The 25809-nt window shown below is 53.9% G+C and overlaps 2 protein-coding genes across 3 annotated transcripts in view; one reads left to right on the forward strand and one right to left on the reverse strand.

Annotated features, from left to right (window-relative positions):
• NDOR1 (NADPH dependent diflavin oxidoreductase 1) overlaps positions 1-2630 on the reverse strand; it is a 53184-nt gene extending 50554 nt beyond the window's left edge. Inside the window, exon 1 of the mRNA XM_048822668.2 lies at positions 2003-2630. The gene's annotated coding sequence lies outside the window, so the exon portion shown is untranslated. The remainder of the gene's footprint in view (positions 1-2002) is intronic.
• A 285-nt stretch (positions 2631-2915) lies between these two features.
• The window catches only part of LOC125623313 (anaphase-promoting complex subunit 2), a 66694-nt gene continuing 43800 nt past the window's right edge, over positions 2916-25809 (forward strand). Inside the window, exon 1 of one of the 2 annotated variants that reach the window (XM_075120578.1) lies at positions 2916-4833. In XM_075120578.1, coding sequence (XP_074976679.1) covers positions 2932-4833 — 1902 coding nt within the window. In that variant the 5' untranslated portion in view covers positions 2916-2931. The remainder of the gene's footprint in view (positions 4834-25809) is intronic. The other variant, XM_075120577.1, reaches the window with a different exon arrangement.

Here is a 25809-nt window from a genome sequence, read left to right on the forward strand (position 1 = left end):
CAACTGGAATGCCAAAGGCTGGTGCTGTATGTTCTGGTGCATGAATAATAAAAAATGCATGAAAGGTCAAATGTTTCCTGTTTTCCTACATGTTAATTTCCAGCAGCATTTTGCTGACCCAGGGCACAGGAAGACTTTGCCTTCATCCCCACCACTGCTGTTCAGGTCCCACAGGGTGCTCCTCTCTGCCATTATGGTAAACAGCATCCACGGCTGGAGACATGCTTGCGCCATCACAGGCTTGACTCCAGGAGACACACCAGGGAGCTATGGCATGCATAGAAGTGAGGCCTCTGGTGGCCTGTTCACACTCTCACCTGTACAGACTGGAAGCTGAGGAGAGCGCCTCTTGGGGGCACGTGTTGGAGCAGCCTGTTCCTCATCATGCTGGCCAATCAGAGACCAGAGAAGGTGTCTGAGAACCTGTTTCCCTCCACCTTCTTTCGAACAGAAGAGTGTCAGGTTTTCAAGCTTGGTGTGCAGTACACTTTGGATGGGCCAGGCTCAGGAGGTGTTGATCCTACAGAGCTAATTCTTATATGCCTGCTCTGGGTTTAAACCTTAGAAAAATAAACTGAGGCCAACATTTTCCAGTTGGGATGTCCCAAGTCAGGCACCTAAATGAATGGGATGATACTTGGAAGTGCTTAACCATGCCTCAGCTCCCTTTGATGGGAATGATACCTCCCATTGGCCTGATGTGAAAGGTACAGAGTTCAATTATTTAGATCCCTCAAGATATATATATATATATATATATTTTTAAGAGAAGTGGATTTCCAGAATCATTTAAGCAAGCTTGGAGCACAAAGTCCCAGAGACTTCTAATGGGGTATGTGCTCCCAACACTCTGGGGTGCTGTTGGAAATCTCACCCCTAACTCTAGGCACCTGTGGTGGAAAATGTGAGACTTAATCTTTTTCTAAATGACAGTTGGATGGAGCAGTCACTTTATTTCTCCCACAGCATGCTGCGTACTTATTGCCCATTGTCTCTTCTCTTCTTTTAGACCAGGGAAATGAGCCCTCAAAAGTTAGCCTTCATCAGCCAAGGTGGCTTCCTTTTAACCCCTAATGTTAGTGGGTGGGTGCAGATCTGGATTTACAGAACCTTGCAGGAGGTTTTTCAACAGTAAAAGAGCTAGTATGTGAAGGAGCAGAGCAAAGAGCAGGTTTCAGGAGCTGACTCTGCAAGTTACACTCCAGGGGTGCAAGGGACCATCCTGGCCAAGGAACTTGCAGGATCAGGGCCTTTGTTTGCAACTACTAAGTATTTCAGTGGAGCTGTGGAGGCTGAAGTTAAGGAGAAATGTTCCTTCTTCAGGTCCTTTGGTGCTGGTACAGAGGCTGTGTGCAGAGTCACCACTAATGAGACAGTCAACCCATTTGGTTACCAATGTCCACTTCAGCTTGATTCCTGTTCTGCACAACGCCACTGAAAATGTCTCAATTTCCCTTTTAAAATAGGCTGCTGGCTGGCCGTTAGGGCTTGTCTACACATGGAGTTAATCCAGAATAGCGATTATGCTTTAAATCCACTCTCTACCTTAATCTGAATTAATTTTCAAATGTAGACAAGCCCTTTGAGTTTGTGTTTGGGGGGCTATGATTGTCACAGTCTAGTTTTCTCTCATGTGAAATGTATCTTTGTACCACAAAACAACCATTCCATTTCCTTAGAAGATAAAGAAGGCTGTTAAATAAGCAACGGACCTTTCCCAGCAATACAGCCCAGCTCCTTATGAAATCTGGTCTCTCCAGTAAATAAGAATCATTAGGACTCTGAGCCTAGTCTACACTAGAACAGCGGCTCTCCCCTCTCAGGAGGCTGATTGGTCTTGCGGACCCCCAAGTTTCACCTCACTTAAAATCTACTTGCTTACAAAATCAGACATAAAAATACAGAAGCGTCACAGCCCCACCATTACTGCACAATTGCTGACTTTCTCATTTTTCCATAGAAGTATAAAATAAATCCATTGGAATATAAACATTGCACTTACCTTTCAGCGTGTAGTACACAGAGCAGCATAACCAAGTCATTGTACGAAGTGTTAGTTCGCACTGACTTCGCCATGTAGCCTGCTGTAAAACTAGGGAAACGTCTAGCTGGGTGGATGTACCCCCCCGAAAGACCTCTGCGTCCCATTAGGGCTACCCGTTCCCCGACTGAGAGCCCCTGCACGTGTCGGACAAGCTCTCGATTCCAGTACAGCTACCCCGGGAATCCCTCCGAGCGGCCAGGCATCTTGGGCGGGCAAAAAAGGGCGACTGCCCCGGTATAGCGCAGCGAGTGAACCCAGCTATGAATTCAGATTTTTTTGCCGTTATACCAGCCTCTACGATCGGGCTGCGGCCAGCCTAGAACTCTCCGCCCCCCGGCTGATCGGACACACACTGGCCGGGGGGGTCCGACCTCGTTCACGTTTCCCTGCTCAGCAAAACCGCCCCCCGCTGGAGGCTATTTCCTGGCGAGCACCAGCGCCCGGGCCAGGAAAGCGGACCCGTGGCTACAGGGCGGGCTCCCAGCTGCAGCCCGCGGGGTCGCAGCAGCCCGGCACCGGCTAAGGGGCCTTTCCGTACGTTGCCCCCCGCCCCCGGGGCTCTCGCTGCCGGGGCGAGCCGCGCTCCGGGCACCCGGCCCCGCGCCGGAGGCGCCTGGCAGCGCAGCCCGGTTGGAGGCGGCAGCGCCCCCTGCCGTGCACACAGTGAGCGCGGCCGCCGGACCGCTCTCACCCGCCACTGGCAGCCCAATGGCCGGCCTCGCCGTGCCGGAAGTGCTGCCCAATGGGCGGAGTCGCTCGGGCGCGAGGGGGCGGGGCCGCCGCCGCTGTCCAATGGGCGGGCAGAGGGCGGGGCCGCAGGTGGGGAGGCGGCCGGCGGGTCGCGCGGGGCCTGGCAGTGCTGCCCAGCGCCCCGCGCCGCTGGCACGATGGAGCCGCCGCTCTCCGCGCCGGGCGGGCCGGCGCTGCCCGTGTGGAAGCGGGAGATCCTGGAGCGGAAGCGGGCCAAGCTGGCGGGGCCGCCCGCGGGCGGGGAGCCGGAGCCGGGCGGCGGGGGCCGGGCGGGCCCGGCGCCCCCGGAGGAGCGGCTGGTGCTGGCCGACAGCCTGGGCCCGCTGCGCGAGAACCCCTTCATGCGGCTGGAGAGCGAGCGGCGGCGGCTGCGGCAGGGGCTGCCCGGGGGCGGGCGGCGGGGCGCGGGGCGGCCGCTGCAGGAGCTGCTGGAGTTGTACAGCGCCGTGCCCGGCATCCGCACCATCCGCGCCGACAACATCCTCATCATCGAGTCCCAGCCCGACGCCGACGCCGCCTGCTTCGCGGCCGGGGAGGGCGCCCGGGACCCGCTGCCTGCCGCCTCGCCGCGGGGCTGCGACCCGCTCCGGGACCTGCTGGCCCGCAAGGGCTCGGCGCTCACCGAGATCCGCGCCGCCCAGGTCTTCGTCTACGAGCCGACCGAGCCCGGCCAGGCCGGCCGGGTCAGCCGCCTGCTGCAGAAGTTTGACCAGTGGCCGCGGGGCCGGCGGCGCCGGAGCAGGGACGCAGAGCCCGGCCCGCTAGTTGCGGTGCCAAACTCCCCCGTCAGCCCCCCAGCCCGGCCGGCCCCGCTCCCGGGCTCCGCGGTCAGCACCGCAGCCCCACAGCGGGTCCCGGTCTCCGTGGCCATCCCTCCAAACCGGCGGGTCCCGGGCTCCCCGGTCAGCGCCGCCGTCCCCCGGCCACTCCCGCTCCCGGGGTCCCCGGTCAGCCCTGCTGCCCCCCGGCCAGCCCCAGTCCTCCCAGCCAGCCCTCCAAACCGGCAGGCCCCGGGCTCCCCAGTCAGCCCTGTTGCCCCCCAGCCGGTCCCGGGCTTCCTGCACAAGATCGGCTCCAACTCCTTCACTGTCACTCCCCGGGGTCTCCGTCCAGGCAGCTGTGCCCCACTCACCAACGGCCCCGTGGAGCACAGTGCCGGCCCAGGGGGCAGGAGCCCCTGCGTTAAGGCGCCTCCGGAGCCATCGCCAAGCGTTTCCCTTGCCAGAGACAACATAAGGCCAAAGCCGGAGAGGAGCGAAGAGATCCAGCCATCCCAATCCAGTGCCACCCCCAGCCCTCTCCAGCCGCTCTCTGCGTCTGCCCTCAGGGACGGGGGCTCCTTTGAGATCTGCCCAGCCCCCAAGCCAGACCTGGCCACCATCCCTGCCCATGATCTCCAAGCTCAGGCACTGGCCAATCTGCGCCTGAACTCCCGGAACTCCTTCCTCTTTGTGCCCCACCACGGCCGGGGGCAGCGTCTGACGGAGTCCGCAGGGGCCATGTCCCCCTCAAAGCCTCAGCGTGAGCAGCAGGGGGAGCCCATAACCCCCCCACAGGCCCCTCAAAAGCTCTTGGTGCCTGTGACTTACATTGATGATGATATTGTGGAGCTGGACACTGGGGGCCTGCCCCAGGAGATGGACCCAGCTGCAGGACTGAAGGACTCAGAGCAGCCCCAAGAAGCTACCTCAGACCTGAGAATGGAGACTTCTGCTATACCCCTGTACATACCCCACCCTGCCTCCTCCGCCTTCCAGCAGAGAGGCGGCAATACGTTCACCGTAGTGCCCAAAAGGAAGCCACCCAGCTCTGGGGTGGAGGTCGACAGTGGAGCCAGCAAAGCCCAGCAATCGGAAGAGGAAGACAATGAGGAAAGCAGAAGCAAGGGCAAAACCTTGGGGAGCCCTGGTGCGCCCCAGCTGGATCTTGGGCCACTGCTTAAAAAGCGCTACCCCACTGTGAATGAGATCGAGGTGATCGGCGGCTACCTGTCCCTGGAGAGGTCCTGCATGAGCAAGATGGGCTCTCGCCGCAAAAAGGTAACCTGACAGGAGTGCTTGGAGGGTGGCTTTGCTCGGAAAAGTGACTCCATGCGGCTCCTGGTCCCAGCTGCTGTGTGTGTGGTAGGAAGGCAATAGAAGTGGTAACGGCTTCTGCTCCTGTGAAGCCAGCACAGCCCTTGGGAGACTGAGAAGGGTTCTGTTTCATTACATACATCCTCAGAGCGGGAGACAGCCCTTGGGGTGTGCTACAGTCACTTTTCCCAGTCAGGCTGCATTTCAGATGCCTTTTAAACCGAACGAATTAAGAACATTCACAGGAACGAGTAGAAAGTGAGGAGTCAGATAGCGAGGTGGGTTGAACCTAACTTTTTTCCAGCGCTGCATGCTGTGTCTAATGTGTACTATAGCACCGCGCTTCCCTCCCTGAGCTCGCTACCAGTTGCGGCTCTAATGAGGCGACATAAACTTGGCTTCTTGTCTGAGTTAATGAGGTCTTGTTAGTGGCTCAGGGATGGGGTGGGTGCATCAGAGATGGTGATAAAATTGATGAGGCCTAGAGAGACTTATGACAAGACTGGGACTGAAAAGGAGAAGAATAAAGGGGTCATGAAAGAGACATAAAACAAAGCATAAGAGAGAAGGTCAATCAGGCACTCCAGTTTACCCTTTCCTAATACAAGAACAAATATATTTGGTGAAATTGAAAGGGAATAAATGTATACCAGGAAATAAATTTCATAATACATAGCTAGCTTGTGGAATTCACTACCACAATAGGGTATTGAAACAAAGAGTGTACAAGGATTTGGAAAGGACTGGGTACTTATATGGATAATGAGAACCTCCAGAGATAACTTTAATGCTATAAACTCTCCTGCTTCGTGACATAAGCTAAACAATATCTGACGTAAGCTAACCAATACTGGAAATTTTCCCTGTGGACAAGCTATATCAAGCTATACCCCCTCCACCCCCGGGGGGTCTTTTACACCTTCCTCTGAAGCGTGTGCTGCTAGCCACGTTCAGACGGGGTACAGGGCCGGACAGAGCACTGATCTGGACTGGTCATTCCTGTGTTCCTATGAATGTATGTGGTGTCTATACCTTGGAGGTTTCTGCTTTTGACAGTCTAACTATCAGTGAGTTTTGTCTCTTTGCTTTTGATGACTACAAACTAGCAGTGTATCTGAACAAGTGCAGACCTCAGTCTCTGCTGCTAACTTACCAGTGAGGAGGTTGCTCACAAGACAGTTTTGTCAACTTTCACTTGCAGTTTGTGGAAGAACAATTTATTTCTTCAGATGCCTAAGCTCCATTCCTAGGTGCCACTCAAAAACATTGACAAAGGACTGGATGTAGCTAGATCCACCTGAGCTCACACCCTCCTTACCAGGGAAGGGGAGAAAATGTGCTTTGTGCTGTGCCCAGGAGGTTAACAAATCCAGGCTGTGGGTGCTGCAAGTTCCAAAATTTGAGCCCCTACCAGCAGCTTCTTCTCATTTATATTTAAGGAGCGCAGCACCTCTGATCTCGGCTTTGGCAGTATATTACAGGGGGAGAGTGCATCTCAGCACCTTGTGTACCAGTGGCTTCCTCACCATGGGCTATGGAGAGCTGTATTTTCTTGGTTCTTGCTGCTGCTTCAGGTGTCCTGGCTTTTCATGGACTGGAGGTCTGTAAAAGCAGTAGGAAATAGAAAGAACCAGCTTAGCTGCTGCTTCTGGAGGCCACACAGCTACATAGGAGTCCACCGGAGTTAACTTGGGGGCTGGTGCAAGAAGGGTGGCATTGTGTACGAGGAGAGAGGCCTGAGCAGGGAGAGGAACTGAGCAATCAGCAGCAGGAGATGTCACTTGGCCTGCGCCGCTTCCCGCAGCCCCCATTGGCCTGGAGCAGCGAACGGCGGCCAGTGGGAGCTGCGATCGGCCAAACCTGCGGACATGGCAGGTAAACAAACCGGCCCGGCCCACCAGGGCCTTCCCCTGAACAAGCGGCATCCCTCGTTTGGGAAACACTGGTTTAGAGGACAGGTTTTTTCAAGAGAGTCCCTTTCTTGGCAGTAGTTTGGTTCCATGCCTAGTGTGCGCCTTCTCCTTCTGGTCCCTGTTGTGCTTTGAACACTTCATAGATCTGCATTGTGTTCACTGGTGCCTCTGGTAAGCATTCCTTGGCACCATGCGCATGCATGTTTGCATGCCAATGTCATATCTTCTCCCTTTGTAGGAACTTACAGACTGATCAAATTGCCTCTTGATCTTTTCTTAGATCTTGAGCTCTCTATGATGAGATTACTGGTTCTGTGGATTAAGGGAAAGCAGTGGATGTATTGTTTCTTGACTTTAGCAAAGCTTTTGACACGGTCTCCCACAGTATTCTTGTCAGCAAGTTAAAGAAGTACGGGCTGGATGAATGCACTAAAGGTGGGTAGAAAGTTGGCTAGATTGTCGGGCTCAACGGGTAGTGATCAATGGCTCCATGTCTAGTTGGCAGCCGGTGTCAAGTGGAGTGCCCCAGGGGTCGGTCCTGGGGCCGGTTTTGTTCAATAACTTCATAAATGATCTGGAGGATGGTGTGGATTGCACTCTCAGCAAATTTGCGGATGATACTAAACTGGGAGGAGTGGTAGATACGCTGGAGGGCAGGGATAGGATACAGAGGGACCTAGATAAATTGGAGGATTGGGCCAAAAGAAATCTGATGAGGTTCAATAAGGATAAGTGCAGGGTCCTGCACTTAGGACAGAAGAACCCAATGCACAGCTACAGACTAGGGACCGAATGGCTAGGCAGCAGTTCTGCGGAAAAGGACCTAGGGGTGACAGTGGACGAGAAGCTGGATATGAGTCAGCAGTGTGCCCTTGTTGCCAGGAAGGCCAATGGCATTTTGGGATGTATAAGTAGGGGCATAGCAAGCAGATCGATGGACGTGATCGTCCCCCTCTATTCGACATTGGTGAGGCCTCATCTGGAGTACTGTCCAGTTTTGGGCCCCACACTACAAGAAGGATGTGGATAAATTGGAAAGAGTCCAGCGAAGGGCAACAAAAATGATTAGGGGTCTGGAACACATGACTTATGAGGAGAGGCTGAGGGAACTGGGATTGTTTAGTCTGCAGAAGAGAAGAATGAGGGGGGATTTGATAGCTGCTTTCAACTACCTGAGAGGTGGTTCCAGAGAGGATGGTTCTAGACAATTCTCAGTGGTAGAAGAGGACAGGACAAGGAGTAATGGTCTCAAGTTGCATTGGGGAGGTTTAGGTTGGATATTAGGAAAACCTTTTTCACTAGGAGGGTGGTGAAACACTGGAATGCGTTACCTAGGGAGGTGGTAGAATCTCCTTCCTTAGATGTTTTTAAGGTCAGGCTTGACAAAGCCCTGGCTGGGATGATTTAATTGGGGATTGGTCCTGCTTTGAGCAGGGGGTTGGACTAGATGACCTCCTGAGGTCCCTTCCAACCCTGATATTCTATGATTCTCTAAGCCTCTCGTTGTCTTGTGGATCTTGAATCATTATTGTAGCTCTTAGCACACTTTCCTGTTTGTCAACACACTATAAGGCTACATTTTAGTCACGGGTATTTTTAGTAAAAATCATGGACAGGTCACGGGCAGTAAACAAAAATTCACGGCCCATGACCTGTCCATGACTTTTTTTTACTATGTACCCCTAACTAAAACTTGGGCGGGGGGCCATGGGTGCTCTGCAGGGGACGGTCTGGGGGTGCCGTGACTGGTGCGGGAGGTGCCCCGGGACCCTGTGGGTTCTGGGGGGAGGGAGGCGGGCAGTGGCCTGGGCCCGCCACTGGTGCTGGGGGGGGGGGGGGGGGGAGGGTTGGTGGGGCTGGCAGGGGCTCTGTGTCCCTGCAGCTCCTAGGCGGCGGAGGGGCCAGCTGGCTGCACAGCTCCCGTTGGCTGGGAACCACAGTCAAGGGAGCTGCAGGGGCAGGGCCTGCAGGCACCCCCATGCCTCTCTGCTTAGGAGCTGCAGGGCCATGCCAGTGGGAGCCAGGGAGCCCCCCACCCCGAGGTAAGTGCCCCCCATACCTCCCAACTCCTAGCCCTGAGCCCCCTCTCACTCACACCCAAACTGCTGCTGCTGGCCCAGGGGCTACCCGAGCCAGGCAGCCCCTAAGCCAGCACCAGCTGCTGCAAAAGTCACGGAAAGTCACAGAATCCGTGACTTCAGTGAGAGACTCGCAGCCTTAACTATAAGGAATGAGCACCAGGCCTGGACATGGTTTCCAGGAATGCAGGTAAAGTGACTTCCCTTTTAACAACATCTGATGAAGTGAGCTGTGGCTCACGAAAGCTCATGCTCAAATAAATTGGTTAGTCTCTAAGGTGCCACAAGTACTCCTTTTCTTTTTGCGAATACAGACTAACACGGCTGTTCCTCTGAAACTTGATCACAGTGAAATTCTGCTTTTCTAGTGAATGGTTTGTGTGGGAAAAGTCCTTCTACAGGAGAGGAGCCTCTCTCTGACTTTGAAGTAATATATTTTCATGGTAAACGTGCCCTTCTGTGTGTTCGCCGTAAAATCTGATGGAGCTGTTTGTTTAGTGTTATACTTAGTTTAATGAGTAATATTGAAACAGTAAGGATAGGGCCTGCATTACTGTGCCCGCTGTGGAATGTGCAGATACAGCCATATCTCTGCAGAATGCATAGAATCTCGACAGCTTGTTTCCTGCTCTGACGTATTTTACAGGCATTTTGTGATTAGCTGATCTCATTCTACTTGCTGGCTGATGGGAGACGGAGTATCCTTCCTTGTTGCCACGCTGTCATCCATACCCAAAGATGGCATAGTGCAGTGCTCAGCTGAGAATTAGATGACTGGACCAGGGCCACCCTTTCTCTTCCTGCCCCAGACCTGGGGTGGGAGAGGGGGGAAGAGAAATTCACCTGGGGGCTTGTTTATCTGCGGTTCTGTTTTTCTTCTGATTCCATAGAGCTTGTTCCCCTGAAATAAAGGCTGAGATGACCTTACAATAACACGTGGTGTTTTGGGTGCCACATAGATGCAGGGTCTGGCACATGTGAGTTGTTTCCTGTTCCTGTACAAGGGTCCTTTAGGCCTTACCCAGGTAGTTCCAAAGTATAGCAAATGATTTTAGAGTTGGATGTTTCAACCACACTTTGCATCCTAAAGCCAGAAAGGCTCAAGCAGAGCCGTCTAGCAAAGTGCAATGTGGCAAGTATATTCCATCTGAACCCACAAGTCGGGCTATCTGCTCATACAACCGGCTCACCTGTGAGATGCTGTGGTGAGGAGCAGGCTATGTGTGCTGAGAGAGGAATTAACTAATTTGATTATTCTGGCAGGCTGGGGGTGTTCTCCTGTCCTTAACAGATGGCTTGTCCTTTCAGCATAGGGTGTCTCATACGCCATGAGCCTAGAAGTGGTACAAGGACCTAAACAGAATAGCAGGCCGTTCAAAGAACAGCAACTTCAGGAAGGAGAGATGGGCTTCGCTGCAGGATGTGGATCCTCTGGGCTTTGCAGGGAAGGGAGGGATATTGGATATCAAATGCCTAGGAGATGGTGGGGTAATACCTATCCCCAGTGAGCTCATGTGACCCAATCTCTCTCTGAGGCTGGTCATCCGCCAAAGCCAAGATACGAATCTAGGTTTCTCTCAAGCACCTGATCGTTGACTGTCATGTCTGTGCTAGCTGACAGCAAGGATTGCAAGCTGCTTAAGAAAGGGGGAGGCCTCTGTGGGAGGGAGATGTTAGTCTTGTTTTGAAGACTTCCTTTTTCCTCTGGCTGTGAGGCTGCCTGTAGGTCGTGGTGTAGAACTATGTATTCGGAGGTTTGTGTCTCCAGCTCTGGAGCTGCACCCTGAGTCTTAGGAGGTGTCTGGTCCCCAGTGAGCATCCAGTCCTTGGGGGTACTGCTGGAGAGCTTGTCTCTAACTAGGCACCAGGCCATCTGAGGATTGGTGAGTGATGAGCAGGACTCGGAATGGCTGGAGAGCCAGCAGTGGTCCCAGCATTAGTGTGACGTGTTCTGTTTTTCATAGTGTGGAGCTTGCGGCATTGGTTGAGCTGCAGCCATGTACAGATACAGAAGTGAGATCCTTCAGATTTGAAACTATCTAAACCCTCTGCTTTCCTACTGCTGCTTGTGAAAGGCTCTTCTTGGAGATAGTCCGTCTCCCTGCAGACATGCATGCCACATTCCAACCTGCTGTATTTTCTAATGTCACTGCGCTGCTTAAAATGTGGAATGCAAATGTCCATTTAGGATTAAAATGTTCCCCTTCGTGGAATGAGGAACAAGTATTTTGAGGACCATGCTATGTAACCCTGCTCAGAGCAGGTCTGCACAATGGTGCTTCGACAGTCAATCTGCCCTTCAGTTGCTCTACCACAGTGGTTCTCCAACTGTGGGTTGGGCCACCAAAGTGGGTTTTTAATGGGGTCACCAGGGCTGGCGTTAGACTTGCTGGGGCCAAAGCCCAAGCTCCGCTGCATGGGCAGCAGGGCTTAGGCTTGGGCCCTCCCACCCAGGGCAATGGGGCTTGGGCAAGTTTTGGCTCCGGTCCCCTCTCCTGGGGCTGTGTAGTAGTTTTTGTTATCAGAAGGGGGTTGTGGTGCAATGAAGTTTGAGAACCGCTGCCCTACCAGGTATCCCCAGCAGAATTGAATCAGTGGGACATGCTGGAGCTGTCATGCAGGCCAGGTGCTGGCAGCCACAAACCTCGAAGCAGCGTTGTGCAGACCTGCTCTTAGCAGAGTTACATGACATGGTCCTTAAAATACTGGTGGCCTCCTGGAGTCCTTCCTGCAGCTTGTAATGCCAATGGAGCTGAACAGTTGGTAGCTGTGTTGACAAATTGTTCCCTCCAGCCCTAGTGTACACGACCCCCTCTGCATGATGGAGCCTCACAGGGTGATATGAAATGTGACCTTAGCATAGTGCGGCTGCCCAGGAATGGATTTCTACCATTGCTCTGCTGCCTTGCAGGCACCAGTACAGCTGACTAAGGTTCCTATTACTGCTGGGAAGAACACACCTACTGCCTGCAGGGTCAAAGCTGTAATACACACCAGGGGGTGAAGTGGGTTGTAAAGCGGAGTGATGAATGGACTCTGTGGTCAAAGTCCGGTTTCAGGAGAGATCCAGTCCCAGGTGGGCAGACTCCCGATTTGCTGATCTCGGTCATCTTAGCCAGTAACACCAGCTGTGGGTGTGTAATTGCAGTGTAGACGTACCCTCGGAGTGCCTTTCCCAGACCCAAAGAAGCGCTCTGTGTAGCTCGAAAGCTTGTCTCTCTCTCACCCATAAAAATTATTACCTCCCACACCTCTGCCCTCTTAGTCAGTTGTGAGCCAGATGCCTTTTTGCAGGAGCAGCCGCTCTGCCCGCTCTGCTCTAATGCTGCTGTTCCTAGGTTGTGATGTGAGAGAAGGGAGAGTTCATGAAACAGGCACCATGCTGCAAACCACAGCCAGCCCCTGGCTCTTGGGCCTAGGAGCACAGTGGGAGCGGTGCATTCTGCCTTCGTTGGCTTGGAGGACAGAGAGGAAAGGAAAGGGGGTATGTTATAGTATAGTATAGAAAAGGGGTATGCTATAGTAGCTCCCCTCTGCCAGAGGGAGGGTTACTGTAGCCCCGGGAGTAGCCTTGGGAAAAGGGCTCCTCTAATAAAGAGCAATTAAGATCACTGTCTGCATTCTAGAAGAAGGGCTATTACCCCGCATCTGCCCACAACCCCCTTCTCTCTGCCTACTGCCTGCCCTGCAAGGAGCTGTTACACAAAGAGGAGGCTTCTCTTTTGCTTAAGCAACTTGTGATGCTCACCATGGCTCAGCAAGACCCTGAGGCAAGAGCTGGCTTCGAGTGGGGACTGAAAGGCCCTGGTGCTGCTGGATTACGTTTAAAAATATCTCTGATCTGTCTCCTTAATCCCTGGGCTGGATCAGACCCTCTCTCTATTGGAAGAGGTTGGCATGCCCCCTTCCTCAAGTGCTCCATTTGACTGTCTTTCTCTCTAGTCCCTGCTAACAGCCCTCCCCAGTGCGCTCAGAACCCTGCATTGGCATGAGTGCCAGCAAGTAGGAACCTCTTCCTTGCCATCTGCGCATGTAGGAAACAAAGGCAGAGGTTCAACAAAACCCATAGCTCTTATGTCAGCAAAGAAAACCTGAATGTAACTGCTGTAGGGCTGTCTTAGTCTGCAGCTGGCTCCAGTGTGTTGCTGCTGGTCAGCCTCTGCAAATGCGGCAGGGTGAACACTGACCTGTTGAAAAACGACTATAAAAACCAAGTTCCTGCTCCTGTGCAGTGGGATGCCGCTAAACTGCAGTATAATCCCTGGGCCGTGGGTGTGTGGCTAGCTGTTCCTGGGAAGTGAAACCTTTAGCAGCCATACTGTGTGTCTTTGGGGAGATCCTGGGTAAAGATGAAGACAGATTGATTCAATGAGATTCCTGGTCTGCTCTCTGTCCTTTTGACTTGTATTGGGCATGCTACAGGAGAGCGCCATCCTCTTGTCCGAAAGCCGAGCAGTATTAGCCTGCAGCCATCTGAGCGAGACCTCTCAAAGGTTCTGTTCTGAGACAGTTAGATTTCCTAAGCAAACACCAAGAAAACTGTACGGCTTGTAGTTGAAGCAGCAGGTCTGAGGACACACCTGGGAGCTTCCAATGCAACTTGGGAGACTCGCTGGCTTCCCCATTAGGGAAGCATCTTTTTGTTTCTTTGTAGAACAAACATCCAACATATCACTTCTGGAAACTCTCCAGTGAGGTTATTCCATTCATGACGCGCTCTAAGCGCCCCCCCCTTTTTTTTGAGGGAACCCTCTTTCAAAATGCTGAGACAGGCACCTGTCTCCTTTAGTTCTGGACACTAGGAGAAGCTCCTCTCCAGTATAGGAAGGGGATTCTATTCCCAGTATTTCCTAGAACACAGGAGGCCTCTATTCCATTCTAGGTCTCAGAAGGCTCCGGTTCATCTGTAGATTAAAGGTCAGAATGGTGACCCTCTTAAAGTCTCCTTCTCTGTAAAGGAGCCCTTTGGGGTGTTCTGCCTCATGGTTGTGTTATTCCTCATATCGATGAGCCCGGCACACAGGGAGTACCTCAGACTGGTCCACAAGCCAGGATCCTTCTTTAGCTGTACAGAGATCTCCATTTCAGGCCTGTCTATGGCATCAAGCGTCTTGGGGCTTGTCCGCACTTGAAAGTTCATTTGGATTAACGTAGGGTGTGAAGTTACAGTGCCATAGTTCTTCCAGAATAACTCCATGTGTGGACAGGCTCTGGGCCAGGATAGCAGTTCACTCTATCCTGCTTTCTCTGTATTTGGATGAGATCTGTTGTTTGGAAGTGGAGAAGGGAGATGTTTACAAGTTGCACAGACATTATTTGCATTAAACGGGTAAGTTACTGACTCAGCTGCCGAAGACACTAGTCCAGTTTCCTTCCTGCAGATCTGCCCGGGAGCATAGTCATTCTCCTGAGGCTTGGTGAATAGCCACACTGCAGCGCACAAGTAACAAACTCCATTTGCCCAGTGGAGCTGTGAGGCTGTTGGAACACAGCTTGGGCTGATATTGAGAGAGTGCTGAGTTCTGACAGACCTCTGCTTCCTGATGCCCTCGATGCCTCTCTCCTTGCACTGTCTCTTCTCACCAGGAATTTGAAGCTCTCTTCCCTGTGTCTTCTCTTACGTGAAGTTTAATATTTCGAGTCTGGGTTCCTTCCTCCCATCTGCCATGTGCTTCAGTGTATGGATTACACCAAGCAGCTTTGTGGCTTGGCTTTGTAAGGGGAGATTCTCTTGTTGAGCAGCATGGCATGGGAATTGGTGTCTGATCCTACAGAGACTCTCCTCTGCCAGCAGCCCAGCGCTCCCTAGCGTGCTAGCCAGTGTAAATCTTGGGGTTACTTTGTGCAGGTAAAAACACTGACTCTCAACTGATGGGGCAAAAGAGTGTTAGTTACTGAACAGAAAGTGCTCTTGACAGACTCTTCTGGGATGACATCATAGTAGTCTAGCAAGGAGAAACTAACTTCACACTCACACCTTTCCTGCCTCAGCAAAGAGTATGACAGGAAAATGCTTGTTGCTCAGTGGTACTGGCAAAATAATCCAGGAAGAGCCCTTACAGGGACCTAAAGCGGCTGCTGGAGATGCAGTCCTAGTGGTGCAATCTGTACCCTGTGATGGCAGAACCGGTTCCAGGCTCTTCTATCCCCACATTACTGTGGGCTTCCACCACCTAAGACACGGAGCCTGCTTTTTAAATCTAAAATGAGATTGAACCATCTGCCCTTGGTTATCCATAGTCTGTTTTAAATTGGAAGGGTTTTAATCTTGTGACAGCCATTCTTAGATTCCCCCCTTCTAGTTGGGCAAAACTTCTCTTTCCAAGAAGGTGGAGGGCCATAATCTGGATGGCTCTCCTGGGACCACTGCAAATGCCCTGCTACCACAGGGCTGCTGCTAGGGATGTAAACTCCCAGCTTCTCCAAGGCTGTTCCAAGCTTCCATAGATAAGGTTCTACCAGCACTTAGCTGCTCTATAATCACCATACTTGGGTCATCACCTGTCACAGTAACATAACCTCCCTGACGCCTTCTGTCAAGTAACCCTGAGAGGACCAGCCTCAGTGTCTCTAGTCTGCATGAAAACCTTCTTGGCATATGTCATGGAGTCCCAGGGTCTGGTCTATGCTGAGCCCCGTAACCAGTCTCTTGAGAGTGACCCGTTTAGTATGCTGGGTTCCCAGAACCCAGGCACTTCCACAGGGGTAGGCCTAGGGTCTCCAAGACCGGGCCTTCAGCACCAGCGATCCCTCTCTCTGTGGCTCTCTGCAGCAAATCCAGCCCAACTGGGCTCCTGCTGGAGGCTTGTAGTGTGCTCCTTCCAGGTGCAGTGCTCTCAGGGAGCATTTACCATGACACAGGCAGCCTTTTCAAAACCAAGGTAACCATTTGTTAGTCACCTGGCTACATAATGTGACAGTCCTTCCGTGGCACAGAGAGGCAGAGGTTAAGCCATAGTCCACCCTGGTCAAACCAGTGCCATGGTGAGCTGGCCAAGCTGTGATGGATTCCATCCCTTGCTCTCTTCCTTGCCGGTCTTCTCAGGGTTTTCTGGTGTCAGGTGTGGCTGGTTCACTCGGTGGTTTTTGTCTTGCTGGATGCTCTGTTGATTCGGGGTCAGTTTCAGCCAGTTGTTTTGTGACCCTATTCATCCCCTCTAGACAGCCAGGTGACACCCCAGACCGCCTGCGAGCTGTGCTGTTTGAGCAGGAAACTTAAACTTTTTTCCCACAATGCAAAGTGCAGAGGGAAACTGAGGCACACCTAGGATTCCTACAGATACTTCAGAAAATTCTCATTTTGTCACAGGTTCCTGTGCAATTCACAATGGGACTGCATTGTCCCTAGCTGTTGAGTAAGTAGGTGGTATGGCTAGCTGGTGTCAGTGAAGGCTCCCATGTAGTTACATGCCCATACGTATAGAGCTGCCTGTTCTGAGATGCTGCAATCTAGGGTATGGCACCTGCCCTTGCTCTGTCACGCATTGCCTTCCAGCTGGCAGGAGATGACAGTGAAGTGGGAGAGTCTGGAACTGAGAATTTGGATCAGTACCTGCCCCTTCAGCTGTGTTTGTACTGCACAGCTGAACAGTCTGGAGCCCCTGTCAATTTGCAGGAGAGGGCCGAGTAGGGGGATAGGTGCAGAAGGCTGGACTCGGATCATGGTGGTATCTGCACTTTCCATGACGGATGACCCCAAACTGCTTCCCCTGCAAAAAGCGCAGGTAACAGAATACACTCCCCTGCTGCCACAGTTCTGAGATAATTGACAGCTCTCACCTCAGACCTGCTTGTGAGACTGAGTCACTGGCCTGCTTGGCACTGGGCAAGGTGGGTGAGGTAGTATCTTTTATTGTCCCAACTTCTGTGGGTGTGAGAGACCAGCTTCCGCGGAGCTCTAGTCTAATATTCTGGGGCTGACACGGCTACACCACTGCTCAGCACTGTCGGCACAGGTGGGGGATCGTCGTTCCCTGCCTGTGGAGACACATGTCCCATCCTCCACCCCATCCCTGGACTAGCAGGTTTAAACTAGCTGACTATATTTCCACACAACCCTAAAGCTTCTTCAGAGGTGGGAATCTTTATCTCCTGAAGTGTTAGTCTGCTTCAGAGCAGCCACTAGCTGTCCCTGGTTAGACTTGGATTCAGACTCCTTTATGGAGCTGTGATATGTATTCAGTTTGCAGAATGTTACGTTTTGTGCAGCCCACGCGGGGGACTGGCGAATGCCTGAGCAGACCATAAAGCTGGGGTTTGGGCAGGGCTGCTGTGACGCGCCCTGCCTAGAATGAACACTGAAGTGTGGTTGGGACTCTGGTGCGTTCACCCATTCAGCACTGCCCGAAACTATGGGGCTGGATTTCTTTGTAGATTAAAAATTGTTGTTGGATCCATGTGTGGCTGTTATGCTGCCTGCAGGCACAACCTGCTTCCCTCTGGGATCAGACTGTGCTCTGTTCTCAGTACTTTGGAAACCTTGGCAAGTAAACAGGTTACTTACCATGGATACAAACATCACCTGGCTTACCAGCACTGTGTGCCTCCCTGAGAGCCTCATTCTCACTGCTCAGTGGGGGATGGCTTTCATCCCTGGATGAAGCATTAATGCTCAGACATGTTTCTGTCTAGGATGTGGAGTTTGTGGCATAGGTCTGGGTAAAGCAACTGGTGGAATGAAACATGCAGACATCAGCACCTGCAGTTAAGATATAAGAGTAGAACTTGAGTCAGCTACACCTGGTGTGGGGCATCATTCTGCTCCCTTCTGCTAACGGCGCTTCAGCACCGGGGGGTTCACCGCTGAAATGTACAGACTGGTAAGCTCCTGTGGCCAGGCCCCGAGTACATTTGCCCCTGGGAATAAAATTGTCTGAAGCAAACTGGCTGCTGGTACCTTTGGACTTTCCTTCTGAAGCCTGCGTATCCCAGGCAGAGGCTAGCTAGAGGCTTTGCATTGGGATTCCACAATCTAGAACCTGTTTCCTGCATTGCTGCTGTTTGAACACCTTATGAAGAATGTGAGATCTTCTCCCCCCAGTCCCACGTGTTCCACCTTTCCTTGGGGTGTAAGGCTCCAAGATAAGCCTACACAGACACTCCCTTTTTTCTTTCTAGCCATAATGTAACCATCATGAGCAAACTGCAGAAGGATAACTTTATTGCTAAACACTGCTGGGGGGGGTGGGGGGAGAGCAAACTGTTCTTGGAAATACCTGTCTGCAGCTCCCAGTTTAGCAAATAGACTTACAGCGTCTGCTTTAGAAGGCCCAGTAAAATTCCAGTGGCCCGCAGCGCTGTACACTCGTGTAATCTCTGCTCTGTACACCAAGTCTTGTGCAGCGTGCAGGCACCGACCACCCCAGCCTGGCTAGTACTCGCAGTATGGGGCCGCACTGGCTGAGTGCTACCCACGATGGAGAGCTGCGCGGAGGGCTCCTCTTGGAGAAACCAGTAACAGGGGGTCAGGGTTGTCTCTTGCTCTCATCTGTTTAGTCCTGTTTCCTTGAGCAGCAGCTGAAACACGCTGAGCGCACTCAAGCCGCCTCGGCTGCAATTGCCAATAGGGAACTCCCACCCCATCCCGACTCTTTGCTTCTCTTCAGGGTCCCAGAGACTCCTGCTTGCTCATTCCACCTGCTTGGCGCGCAGCCTCTGCCTGTGAGAACCGGTTAGTGGCAAGTGGAGTGGCCTACAGAGGTGAGCTTGAGTCTTAACCTCCCCTATCCCCCGTGACTTTCTGGGGGACTACCTGTTTTGTGCCCACACTTCCCATGGAGTTTGTCCTGCTCACTGACCTTTCATAACAAGCATTTGGGCAGGAATCCGACACCCTGTGTTGGAGGAAGGTCAAAGCAGCTGGGCTGCACCTGGCTGTCAAAATGCTGCTCAGCTGGCCAGAAGCAGAGACAAGTTGCAACATGGGAAAGTCCCAAGTCTGGTAATGGCTCCCAGGAGCCTATGGTGTGAATGCAGATGCCTGGGGAAGTCATTCTGCCCTTAGTCCTTAAGGGTGAATATCGGACACTGGCTGACACGCTGCTTGCACATATGTACAATGAGTCTGACAGCAATGCGGTACTAGTGAGTGCCTAGCATTCCCTCAACCCCATCTTCCACTTCCTGGCCGCTGTTTCCCCTAGGTCAGTAACCCTTCTGAACCCTAATAAGGCTTTCTCCAAGCGGAATCAGCCCTACTGTTCCTTGGTCCTAATTGTAAAGGGCCCCTATTGCCACCAGCTCCATAGTTCTCTCTAATATCATCTGCTTCCGGGAGGATTTGAGTGTCCACTCAGTCACCAGTACAGCAGTGTCCCTCCAATCCATCTCTGAGGACTGCCCCACCATAGGCCTGTATCTCAGCAGTTCTCGCAAATGAAGCTGTGGCAGGGCAAGCGTAGTAAGGCTGGCCAGCACCGTTCATCTTGCAGAGCGATCCCTGTCTGTCGCTAGGGCTCAGCTCCAAAGAGTCCTGCCACCTGAGGCGAAGGGGAACCAGTCAGCCTAGTATCCAGCTCAGGCAGTCCTGCCTAGTGCTCCTGCCCAGCCTCAAGATTTCTCAGGAAATCTTCATGTTCTACTGCTCTCCGCTTACTCCCTGGGTTCTGCCTTCCACATGAAGCTTCTCTGCCCCCCTGCACTGCTTACTGCTCCTCACCTAATGTCTGGTGTGTCCCCAAGATGACGCCCTTATGCCCTTCCTGAAAGTGCACCAGGAACAGCCCCCGGTCCCAGGAGTACTGCAGCTGTGGGCATTTTGGCCACTGTTTTCTCTCTTCTCAGAGTTCTTTATGCCACTTAGGGCACCTTGCAGTCTTGCACAAGTGGCTTAGCTAGTCTGTCTCCAGCTGTTCTTTTGACATGGAATTATGATTGGATTTGTTCAGTTGCCTTCCTCCAGGGTCTACCCCATCCAACAGTCCTGAGTCCCTCTGTCCTTGTAAGCTCCAGGTTAACCGCTGGAGACTGGCACCTCTCCTCCCCTCGGGATCTGGCATATTCAGGAGCAACACTGGCTAACTCACTGGCTCTGTAAGTAGCCTGTGCAGAGCAGCCGGATTGTGGGGTAGGGCTCCGGAGCTTCTTAAGATCGCTGAACCCAAATGTGGGATGGAAAATGCCTGTCTCCAGGCCAACGCAGGATTGTTCTGGAGTACAGCTCTCAGTGTGGGAACTGTGGTACCCCGCTGTGCCATCCTGGATCTTCTTGGGCCATCTAGTCAGTCTCCTGCTGCTGGCCAAGTCCAGAAGCAGGAGGGTTCCCATCCCTTCCCAAACTTCCGCTTGTCATAACTGGCTGAATGTCAATAGGGCATCTTTTATTCTAGCCTCCTCCTTCTCCATGCCCCAGTCTGAGGCCATCTGGTCCCTGCTCAGGGCCTCCTTTTGCACACCTGTTAGCAATTGCTGTTTGTGCCTGGGGAGGCTGGGTGCAAGTTGATGGTGAGCATAGGGACCAAGCCTAAGTAGCCACATGATGCCAGACTCTGTGTGCAGCAATGCCATCCCCTCTCCTTCAGCACCTTTCCCGTCAGCCCCAGGGCCAAGGGGTCACAGTCAGAGCAGGAACACCCGTGATTCCTGTGGTGCGGAGCGGGGTGGGGGGGCTCCCCCATGGACGAAGAACTGGCGCGTTTGGTTCTGACCTCAGCACTCCCACAGCCCCGGGTCCAGGTGGCATGTTGGGAGGGGCGCATCAGAAGTGGAAGGGGCAGTGGCAGGCTGTGCTCCAACTTTTCCTAGCAGGATTGGGGTCCCCAGGGTACTGATGCCAGCTGGTGCGGGTTAGGGTAACCCCCCAGGCTGCTCTGCCTGGGGCTGGGGCAGAGAATCAGGAACTGGAACTGCTGGTTGGTTTCACCTCTCCCGGGGGCTGCGTGGGGGCGGGGAGCCATCCAGTGCCGGAACCTGCCCTAGGCTCAGGCAGAGCTAGTCAAGCTCCTGCCCAGGTCTCCCTGCGGCTCCCTCAGCCCAGCAGGGAAGCAGCTGAAAGAGCAGCCAGAGCTACCCTCCTCCCCCTGCAATGCAGCAGGTGACCAGCGGAGGAGCTGCTGAGCAGCTGCAGCAGGGAAGGGGCAGCAGATGCTGGGGGCACTCCCGGCCCATGTCAGAGCTGCTCCTGGGCTGAGGGGAGGCAACTGAGGGGGAGGCACTGCCCCCCAATAGCTACAGAGGTGATTAAAACACTTCGACGTAGAAATCTAAGTACAGCTAGGGAGCCCCTCCTTGTGACCAGTCTCCTGGCAAGTTGGAGTCTGGACACTAAGTGGTGCCCTGCTTGTCTGGAATGTGCTGAGCGGTGATGGAATCTTGCCATCAGCTGGCTGCCAGCTGGTGCCTGCTGAGCTTCCAGAGAGGCATATAATACATAGCTGCCAAAGGGGAAGAGACTCTGCTGGGCATGCTAGCACATAAAGGGTAGGGCAGACTGCCCTCCATGGAGTGGGCCCTCATGCCACCACAGCTGGAAGGTGCTTTCTCCATTCTCAGACCTTGCTGGAAAGATGCAGGTGCCTCTGGGGTGTCATGCTGGCTCAGGCTAAAAACAGGAAGGGCAAGGCTGGTGTCGTGGGAGGAAAGTGGGGTGCCAGCCTATCGCCTGCTCTTACAGGCTAGCAGTAAGGTCCGCTCCTTGCCCCCATGGCTGCTATGATTAGGGCAGGGATCTCTGCTGCTTCCTGGCCTCTGTCTTTTGAGATCCCCTCCCTGTGAACAGTTCCGGTCACTGCTGCTTGGAGCAGGAGCCGAGATAATTGGATCAGGCTCTTTGCTTCCTCTGCTATCCAGAACGGCATTGGGGAAACTGACCAGAGATGCCTGTGGGCATGTTGGGGAGCCCGCCCTGCAGCGGGTCTCTCTAGGTTCTAGCCAGCAGTTTGGCCTGTGCAGGAAGTTGCTAATCTTCCCTTGGAAATTCCTGCTGGCTCCAGGCAAGGGCATTTTTGGGCTCTCATTGCGAAGGATTTGGCCATTCCCCCATTACTCAGTGGCCTCATCTTGCTGTTGGATAGGCCTGTGGTGCCTCAGATGCCTCCCTGGGGCTCTGTAGTTATATTCGTGGATGGGTCCTTTCCCAGCCTCGCTGTGGGTCCTGCCCATGATGGGGCAGTCGAGTGCCTGGGCAGAGACGAGGGTCCTGTGCTCTGAAGTCTCAGGCTTTTCTGTGGCGAATTGCCCTGGATGTGCATTTTCATCGTGCTGGCAGTCGCCGTGAGAAGGGGTGGAGGGAGCTGTTGGTGTCTCACTCTGGAGTTCAGGCCCCTCTGTAGCTGCACTCTGGGGTTGTGCTGGGGGTGGTGCAGTGCTATGGGAGCTGAGCCCCCTGTGGGTCGGGAGTCACTTCCTGATTTTTGGAGCAGGGGGGCTGCTCCCCTGTGTCCATGGAGGGGGAGTCCCAGATGACTGGGTTGCTGTAGTGCACTGCATGTGAGCCCCCGCCGCCAGAGCCATGCTTGGCGATCTGTTGGGGGAAAGGATGCTCCTTGCAGGGAGCTCTAAAGGTGATGCTGCTTCTGGCTGGGATTTGAAGATCGGGTTTGACCCAGAACCTGTTCGGTGCTCTGGGGCCTGGCTTGCTCTGAGGGCTTCCTCCCTGGCGGTACCATCACAGGCAAGGAGCCCATGCTAAGAGCGTGAGGCTCAGGGAGGGGGCTCTGGGCTGCACGTCCTGCTCCAGTTTGCTGTCTGCCCTTTAAATAGTGCTGTGAAGCTGGATCTGTGAGCAAGTCAGGGGTCACTTTGTAGGGCAGGTGCATCTTAAATCAGGAGCAAAGTCATAGCATCTGTCCTGGTACTTTGCTGGCAGCTGGCAGCAACCTGGCTGAGCCGGGGTGGGTAATGGTGGCTCGGTGGCCTGGTTCCCAATGACTCTCCTTCTTCTCCAGATGAAGATCTCTTTCAATGAGACAAGTCTGCAGACCACGTTCGAGTACCCTTCTGAGAGCTCGCTGGTGGAGGAGGAAGAGTCTTCTTCAGAAGCGGAGGATGATGAGGAGGACAAGCCCTCTTCCCTGTTCATTCCACGCCCGACCTGCACCATGCACACCAACGTGCCCAGCTCAGGTGAGCCGGGCAATCTGTCGCCAACCTGTTCCCGCTCCAGACCTGCCCTACGGATGGGCTGAGCTGGGAGTGCTGGCTCTTGGGGACTTGCCAGGGTTTAGGCAGCACATGCTTGGCGTAGGCTCTCTGCAGCCAGCCCAGCAGAACTGACCCCACTCCCAGATCAAGGCGGATTTGGGGAACAGGAATAGGCAAATGGCTGCAGGGCTCCTGAATTCCCTGTGAGCAGCGGAGCAGAAGTGGGCGTTAAAAGGAATTTAATGTGGACAAGCCCCAAATAGGGGGAGGGGAATCCCAAGCTCCTCCCACTTGAGATGGCCCTCTCTGTGGATTGTGCAGTGTCGGTGTTGCCTTGCTGGCTCCCCCTCTGAGCGTAACCGCAGGGACATCTGCAGAGGGGGCAGCTGCAGCCACTAGAGCCGGGGCAGAAGCTGCTCGACCCCACCCTAGGAGCCCAGGCCTCCACTAGCTCCTGTATGACCCCCTGACGGGAGCCTGGCAGTGAATCCTCTTCCCGTGTGCATGAGGCTGGGCTGGACCCTGCGGGTTGGATGACGCGACCCAGAGGAAATCCCCCTTTTGGGAGGGGAGCGGCTGGCTGGCTGCCGGAGTCCTGCTCTGGTCAGTAGCTCTGAAGCGTCTGTGTCTCCTCCGTGCAGGTTTCTCCAGCTACACTCCAAAGCACGCCGTGGAGTTCAGCAGGTGGCAGGAGCAGGAATACGAGGAGCAGCCTGCCAGTGCTGCCGGGCCCCCCCTGAAAGAGGCCAATGCCCCAGGGAACCAGGTCACGGTGAGCATTCAGAGCGAGGTGGGGGGCGTGCAGAGTCCCGTGCCCTCCTGGCTTGCCCAGTCCGTGGGCGGGGGGCGGGGGGGGCCACTGGGCAGGCAGAGGCAGGATGAACAGCCTTTCTTTTCTTTTCTTTTTTGGGGGGGGTGGGGGTGGAGGAAGGGTTCTGCTTTCCAGGAGGGGGAGACTGGGGAGGGGGGGCCACCTTGCAATCAGCAGACATGGTTCAGAGCAGTACTTTCCTGAGCCCACATACTGTGGTCCGGCTCCTGGCCTAGCGCTGGGGTGCAGGGGAGAGGGGGAGATCCTGCCACGCGGCATTGTGGAGCGGGGAGCCCACAGCGGAGCCAAGAGTCAGACAGGCTAGCAGATGCTTCCGCTGCAGCCAGTGGCCTCCTGCTGCCTGTATGCATAGGGGAGACTAATGCAGCTGCCAGCTTGCCTGCCTTCCTCTGGGGACTGATAAAGCACGTTCAGCACAGAAATGGGGCATGGCCATCAGTCACTGCCATCCCAAAGCATCGGCACTCCTGGCCATAGGACTTGCACGGCTTCCACTCCCCAGCTCCTCTCTTCTCTCCTGTAGCTTACCCCGGCCGATCAGAGTGGCCTCTCCGACTTCAGCAGTGAGCCTGCCCTGTACTTCTGACTCCTGGGCCATGCCACCTGCAGCACTCCTGCCCAGCAGGGAACCTGGCAGCTTTCCCTGTGTTCTGTTCTCAATGTCCTCGGATGCACTTCGTGGGATGGAGACTTTCTGAAGCACCACAGAAATGGGCTGCTGGCCCCAGCCACTCCACTTTGTCACGGGCCCTGCTGCCTGAGGGGGACTAGATGCCACTGGGTATTTTGGGAGAATATTTGCACTGGATTCTGGGGGACACCTGCTAGTTCCAAGGTAGCTGACATGTTCTGCCTGTGGCCTTACACATTCCTTCTTCAAGAGCAGCTGCCAATAGACTTCTGCGAATGACTTAATGAGAGCAAGTCTCTAGCCCCTTGGTACACCCAGAGTGGGCTCTAGAAAGGCTTGGAGACTCTCTTCTCAGTGGGGAAGCTCTGGTTGAAAGTCTCTGCTGTGTGAGCACCTGAGGCATCTCCGGGGTTGTCTGTGAATCAGGTTAGCAGTTGGACCCAGGAAAGCAGCTGTGGTCTGGGAGCTGCGTTGCAACAGGAGCCACTGCTGCCACTTTGGTGTTCAGCTTGGAGGCCGCTGGAGATGAATAGCGAAGTCCCAGCCCAAGCATATTTCTGGGCCTGATATGCAGCTGTTGTGGAGCCCGGTGAGTCGGCCTGGTTGGCTGAAAGCAGGGTACGCACATGGGGGGTGAAGCGTGGTAGGAGAATGGGCAAATTGTTCTCTGCTGCAGATCAGTAGGAGAATGATCAATAAAAGCTGGAGTGTCCCCAGCCTACAATGCTGGTTCGCTCCCTGTGGGCAGCTGAACCTGCATGACTTGGCCCCTTGAAAGAGTTCCCAAGCACTGGCGATAGCTTTGATCTTCCCTCACTCAGCTGTTGGTGTCTCAGCTCTAAGCACTGTGACTCCTGCTGTGATTTGCCTGTTCTCCACCTGGCTGTGGTTGGCTTCTGACCCCAAGTGCCAACGGCTGGGCCCAAGCCATGTCCAGTGCCTGTGCTCCTGGCCCCGGAGCAGGCCGCAGAATTGAGAACTGCCCTGTTAAACCTGCACCTGGCCTTTCTCATGCTTCTGCTCCAAAGTGCAAAAGGGCCATTTCTCTGCTTTCTTCCACAGGGGCCTGAACAAGAAATATGCTGTTCTCTGAGGGGTTTCTATAATTCGCCTTCACTAATTGGTAATGCAAGCCAATATGCAATGCCGTCTGCTAGGCTCTGTCACTGCTGGTGGACACATCTCTAGTACTGTAGACTCAAGGTCAGAATAGTGCGCTCTGTAAAAGACCAATGTTCGTGAACTGAACATTGCTGCTAATGTGACTTGTACTCCTGGGATTAAAGGAAATGTGGCCAGCATAGAGTTGGCCTCTTTGGGCATTGTGGATGGGATGGGCATTGTGGATGACCACCACCTCCTCCAAAGGACCAAGCTCGTGTCGTTCTGATTTAAATCTACTGCTGT

Source organism: Caretta caretta, chromosome 16 (assembly GCF_965140235.1).
Source record: "Caretta caretta isolate rCarCar2 chromosome 16, rCarCar1.hap1, whole genome shotgun sequence".
Lineage (NCBI taxonomy): Eukaryota > Metazoa > Chordata > Testudines > Cheloniidae > Caretta > Caretta caretta.